At 40.1% G+C, this 6,556-nt stretch overlaps 1 protein-coding gene and 1 pseudogene across 2 annotated transcripts in view; both read left to right on the forward strand.

Annotated features, from left to right (window-relative positions):
- The first annotated feature begins 2,090 nt into the window (after positions 1 to 2,090).
- LOC107697190 (trace amine-associated receptor 13c-like) lies at positions 2,091 to 3,075 on the forward strand (annotated as a pseudogene).
- Positions 3,076 to 4,808: 1,733 nt separating this feature from the next.
- LOC107697188 (feline leukemia virus subgroup C receptor-related protein 2-like) overlaps positions 4,809 to 6,556 on the forward strand; it is a 17,067-nt gene continuing 15,319 nt past the window's right edge. Inside the window, exons 1-2 of one of the 2 annotated variants that reach the window (XM_016497864.1) lie at positions 4,809 to 5,367; positions 5,674 to 5,968. In XM_016497864.1, the coding sequence (XP_016353350.1) occupies positions 5,117 to 5,367; positions 5,674 to 5,968 (546 nt within the window). In that variant the 5' untranslated portion in view covers positions 4,809 to 5,116. Of the gene's footprint in view, positions 5,368 to 5,624; positions 5,969 to 6,556 lie in introns of those variants that run through there. The other variant, XM_016497865.1, reaches the window with a different exon arrangement.

A 6,556-nucleotide genomic window follows, 5' to 3' on the forward strand; every position in this document is an offset into this window, starting at 1 on the left:
ACACACAGCGCCTTCACGACATGGCGGCGGCAGCAACAACAATACTACAGCGAGAATAAAAGTTACGCCTTCTTTCTTTGCGTGAACATTTGGGCGGCGTTATGCAAATCTTCCCACATCGTGACGTAGACGTGAGGGCGTGTTAGAACAAGCCGTTTTAGGTAGGCGTGGTTGACTCTTAACTTTTATAAAGAATATCTCTTTGGATTTGAGACTTTAGTCTTTGCAACTTTACAGATCTTCTTTATGCACCAAGAGCTTGTAACACTCCAAAGAGAAAGGAAAAATTGAAATCGCATCATATGACCCCTTTAAACTAAAGTTACGGCTCTCTCATAACCCTCTCACACAAGCGCTTGTCAATGTGGGAGTCTGTCGTTGTTGCAGTCTCCGCTACTTTGTTGTTGTTCTCTCTTTAGTTTCGTTTTCTACTGTGAAACAGCGGCCTGTTGCAGTGTTGCCACCTTGTGGAACAACTGCTTAGTGTAAAACCAAGTCAACGAACATGTGCGACCTGTACGTACAAAGGCCCTGTCCCAAATGGCACACTTCATGTGCACTTGCGGTCTTGTGGACTTACAATTGGACTTAACGACGTGTCAGTTAAGTCCGCAAGACCATAGAGTGTTCCATTCTTCATTTTAGCTTTCAGAAGGGTGCTCGCGAGCGCCCCCCTTTGCGGTCGCTATGCACCCTCGATGTGCACTTCTGCCGAGCCCACACTGAGGCGAGCTCTGCAGATGACTACTACCCGACAGTCAAAGCGTCATCACGTCATGAAAGTGTGGACTCAGAGGAAGACCGCGAGGGTTTAGGGTGCTATTTGGGACAGGGCCGAAGTATGAACGGTTACAAAAATTGGATGGCGTGCGTATAGTATGCGTGTACTATTCTATCACGCACACTGTATGCTGTCCCTCGTGTACAAAGTAAACTGAAGTAAACTTTGGCCTTAAGTTCTTCATGGCTAAAGTAGCGGCATGTTACCAAATAATTAGTGTAGCTTGCAGCGCCCTCTGTTGGTGCAAATAATTAGGCTACTACATGATTGTTCTGGTAACCAACAGATGAACAAAACAGCCCGCAAATACTAGTCACCCTATATTACTGGTTGCTTCTCTGCAATTTACAAATCCTCTCCCGTGGCCTCATATCCCATTTAAAAGTGAAGTATGTAATATTGACAGCTAGCAGTTTAAATGGGTACTGCTGTCCAAATTCAAAATATTGGAGAGTTGTTTCTCTAGCCCCTTACTCCACAGACTCGACACTCATGTGGGTTGCCAGATTGAGGACATGCAACAAGAATGAGCACAATTGACCATGGTAGGTATTGAGCTTTACTGTAAGTCGATGAGTTGATTTATGTGCGTTTTAATATTCTTCTTGACATAGAGCTTTTTAGATGGATGACAAAGCTTTTAGGTCAGGTGGAATCTGCGATCTCTGACCCAGTTTGTTTGCGATTCGCTGTTTTCCGCCAACTGGCAACCCGAGCTGTCGAAATATGATTGGGTAAATTGGCAGCATTCGGACATGGAACGCACATTTCAAAGTAGAATAACTGGCTGTATCATTGTTTTTTCGGAGAAACAAGCAGGCCTATGTGAACTTAGCATGTTTCCTATCTGCAAAGATATTGTGGCATTTTTATGCTTTAGTACAGTCAAAAAAAATCTAACAGTATACACGGGGATATTTATATGCATACATTAGGATTTTAAAGGCTAGAATTTTTTACTTTTAGTTACTGATTTTAAACATTTCATATAAATTCACTCATGCTTTTGTATGAGCTCTATGTGACACTTTGCTAAATCATTTGATCTCCCAGCTGTAGCCTATGTTCTTCTCCCTTGATGCTGCCGGTCTTGGAAAGAGTCAACATGTCTAGTGTATAAAAGGCAGCATGGGTTGTCGCACGTGAGCATATGTAGATTGTGTTTCGGTGAGGAGCAGTTTAGAGCTGTTGGCGATACAAATAACATGTTCAGAAGTCTTTATGTGGTTATGCATATATTGCACTTTATATGAAAGAACAGAGAACAATGCTCTGATTGGAATTGGATGGTTCTTCCAATTATTTCACAATGAATCTTACAGCACTGAACCAAACCGACATCTGTCAGGAATATTGGTGTCCAGAGAGATCTGTTTCTTTATCTGTGTATGTGATTCTGTATGTGGCCGCAGCGGCTGTGTCTCTTCTGACCGTGTGTGGAAACCTGCTGGTCATCATCTCTGTTAGTCACTTCAAGCAGCTCCACACACCTGCGAACATCCTCATCCTCTCTTTGGCTGTGTGCGATCTCCTGGTTGGAGTTTTTGTGATGCCACTGCATTTGTCTTGGGTCATTGAGTCATGTTGGATTTCTGGATCAGTGATGTGCTCTGCTTTAAAAATTGTGAATTTTCAAGCGACAAGTGTGTCTGTTCACACTGTGGCTCTGATAGCAGTTGATCGGTTTTTGGCCTTACGTTCGCCTTTCGTTTACTCTGAGAAGATCTCACCCACTGTGATCTGCATAGCAACTTTATTTAACTGGCTGTTTTCACTCCTTTATAACTTCACTCTTCTTTTTGTTAATGGAAACTTCACTGATGTCACGTGTCCAGGAATATGTATTGCTAATATAGATGGGGTTTCATCCCTCATTGACCTCATAGTTGTGTTTCTTATGCCTTGTACACTCATTATAATATTATACACTCATGTTTTTGTCATTGCTAAGAAACATGTGACTGCTATAAGAGCCCTTCAGGTTCACAACAGAATGGAATCCTCCAAAAACAGTCAGTGACAAATCAGAGCGAAAAGCTGCCATACTGCTGGGGATTCTGGTCATTGTGTTTCTCCTGTGTTTACTGCCATATTATATTTGCTCTTTAGTGATTCCGTACAGTGATGATGATTTGTTTCATGTCAGAGATGTTACTGTAATGATTTTCTTCCTGAACTCCACCATTAATCCCATCATTTATGCCTTATTCTATCCTTGGTTTCAGAAAAGCTTAAAATTAATTTTCACATTTAAAGTGTTTAATAGAGACTCATCCCTGATGAATGTGCTGTAACTCACTGAATGTAAGACAATGTTTTTTTCTTTTTTTTCTTGATCTTTGCCTATATAGGCAAATGCTTTTGCTGCATAATTTTATTTTGTCATATATTAAACTTGACTGTGAAGACATGGATATTGTTTTCAATCATGCTAGTATACTGTATAACAATGATAGTGGGGGGAATTTTCTTTTCCTTTGTCATTTGCATATCTTTCTTATTTCATGTTTTGTTTGTAATAAACAGAAACGTTGAAGAGCAAAACCATCATGAAAAAAACTATTAACGAAAAGGCAAAAGTTTAAAAAGTAACATGCATACATAGCAGGGCATTGTTTTGACCAACAAGTATTGAAATTGATTAATTGTTTAAAATTATAACTTATAAAACACATGGGACAATTGTCCCAACCTGACTTTTAAAGATAAATGTCCTTTTCTCTTTGGTCTTCTAAAATCTACTTTTTAATAGAGTTAACCATTGTCTACAAGTATACTAGTGTGATTCCAGGTGTGTGTTCACGGTGTGTGTGTGTTCACTGCTGTGTGTGTGCACTTTGGATGGGATAAATGCAGAGCACTAATTCCGAGTATGGGTCACCATACTTGGCCACATGTCACATCACTTCACTGTATAATTTTATTGTGTTTAGCCAACAAATATTACAAAAATATGATGATACTGAATCTGGGCTTAAAAACATAGTTTGTGAGATATAGTATCTTCTTATTGTGATACATGCATAAATGATATAAAATGATATCAATATATAAATTATGTTAATGTGTGTAATAATTTAAAATAATACTTAGCTTGAGCAATTAATGGCATAGAGCTTGACAGCCGGTTATCCACATCAACAGGGCCAAAACGTCCCCAGTAGCTCCAACCTAGCAGAGGGCGCCATCTCTTCCTTATCCAGCACAAACATCAGTAAACTGAGCCGAGTGGCATGTTTCCAGTCTGTGTGATTGGTGTCTATCTCCACTAGAGGGGGCTCGGCGGACCAGAAAGTTGAATCTTCCTTTGAGTCGCATTCAAATCTCAAATCTCAAATGAATTCCAAGGATTGGTATCATTCTGTAATAAACAGCGAAATCCACTTCAGGCGTCACTGTAAAACAATTCAATAAATTCATGTGCCCTGTAATCACAAAGCACGTGGCCTTGACTCGCTGCTGCAGCAGCGTTGGTTCATCACTGCAAAACATTAATATCCACGTACATGAAGATACAGATTATCAGCTATTAAAAGGCTTCAGTTATAAAAGTTATGGCGGTTATATTTGCTGCGCCAACAAGTAGCCTACTTCAGTGATCATTGTGATGTGCAGTGCACTTGTGTATTTTATTAGTTTGAGGACAACAGAGAATCATGGGAAATGTAGTTTGGTCGTACAATTGTCCCCTCATAAATGAATGCTTTTTCTTCATTAACAGAGCACAAAATAAGCTAATAATTATTTAATTGACATGTCATTAAAGAAAGGTATGTTAAGTAGCCTATTTAAGAAAATAAAGATTTCAAAACTGGAAATTGCACATTTATGGTCCTTCCAAAATGACTTGACCAAACCACACCCCTATGTTTATAGCTATTTAATTTTGTTTTGGAACGTTTCCTGTTAGATTTACAACATATCTTGAAGTAAGTTGTTCTATTTGCTCAAGGATGTCACGTGACTGCCCTACAGTGAAGCTCCGCCCATTTTTGCCAAACAGTTTGTTTATAATTTCTCTTCTAGTTAGTTTTTTTTTTACGCCAGGAACTTCATCACGGTGGCGAAACTTTCAACGAACGTTTGAAGAGTTTCTGCTGCGAGAGCCGGAGACTTTATTAAATCCGAGCAGCGGAAGAACATACATCGATGCAATATGGGAAGTTTATTCACTAGCCTTTAAACTCAGGAAACATGGCATTAATCTTTCATGTAAAGTAAGTATTTAATTACAACAGAGTTTGGCATGTTATACAGTGACAGCAGTTCATTCAGCATGAATGAATGAATCTTTCAGTCTCGGAGAAGCTCTGAACGCGGTTGAATCGAGTGAAAATGGGCGATGAATCAAAGCCAGGAGAGGTGAATGATAATAAATATTTCACAAAAACAGCCGCGGCTGATGCTGAGGTGACTTTTGAACACCAAAACGCACCGCCGGAAACGCGTTTATATAAAAAGAGATGGATCATAGTGTTTTTATTCAGCTCGTATTCGCTATGTAACTCCTATCAATGGATTCAATACGGAATCATCAACAATATCTTCATGCGCTTCTACGGCGTGGACTCTTTCACCATTGACTGGTTGTCCATGATTTACATGTTGACGTACATTCCGCTCATTTTTCCCGTCTCGTGGCTCTTGGATAAAAAAGGTCTGAGGGTCATCGCGCTCGTGGCAGCGGCTCTGAATTGCACAGGCACGTGGATCAAGGTGGCCAGCGCGAGACCGGACCTTTTCCCGGTGACATTCTTGGGTCAGTTCGCGTGCTCAGTGGCGCAGGTGTTTATTCTCGGGATGCCCTCGCGCATCGCATCGGTGTGGTTCGGATCAATCATCAACAATATCTTCATGCGCTTCTACGGCGTGGACTCTTTCACCATTGACTGGATGTCCATGATTTACATGTTGACGTACATTCCGCTCATTTTTCCCGTCTCGTGGCTCTTGGATAAAAAAGGTCTGAGGGTCATCGCGCTCGTGGCAGCGGCTCTGAATTGCACAGGCACGTGGATCAAGGTGGCCAGCGCGAGACCGGACCTTTTCCCGGTGACATTCTTGGGTCAGTTCGCGTGCTCAGTGGCGCAGGTGTTTATTCTCGGGATGCCCTCGCGCATCGCATCGGTGTGGTTCGGATCGGAAGAAGTGTCCACTGCCTGCTCCATCGGGGTCTTCGGAAATCAGGTGGGTTTCAATAAAAAAATAATAATAATAATAGCAGTTTGCTAATTTAACTACTATGCTGTTAAAGCTGAAGTGTGTAATTTTTGCGGCATTAAACGTCAAAATAATGACTGTTTCCACACAGGTATCTTGAACACGCCCCATTTGCTATTGGTCGGCAAACAGATAGTCCCGCCCATAATCGCTTGTCATTCTTTGAGCCAATGTTTGCGCATTTTATTCAGGTTTAAGCTGCTTTTTAATTATTTATTTTTAATTAATTTTCATTTTAAAATTTTATTTCATGATATATTTTATTTAATCTATATACAGTATCTATATATATACACTGCCGTTCTAAAGTTTGGGATCAGTAAAATTTGTAATGTTTTTTAAAGAAGTCTCTTCTGCTCATCAAGGCTACATTTATTTGATCAGATATCCAGAATATTGTGAAAAGTAATATTGTGAAATATTATTGCAATTTAAAATATTGGTTTTCTATTTTAATATATTTTAAAATAAAATTTATCCCATGATGCAAAGCTGAATTTTCATCAGCATCATTACTCCAGTCTTCAGTGTCACATGACCCTTCAGAAATCATTC

Source organism: Sinocyclocheilus anshuiensis, unplaced genomic scaffold (genome assembly GCF_001515605.1).
Source record: "Sinocyclocheilus anshuiensis isolate Anshui unplaced genomic scaffold, SAMN03320099.WGS_v1.1 scaffold38, whole genome shotgun sequence".
Taxonomy (NCBI): domain Eukaryota; kingdom Metazoa; phylum Chordata; class Actinopteri; order Cypriniformes; family Cyprinidae; genus Sinocyclocheilus; species Sinocyclocheilus anshuiensis.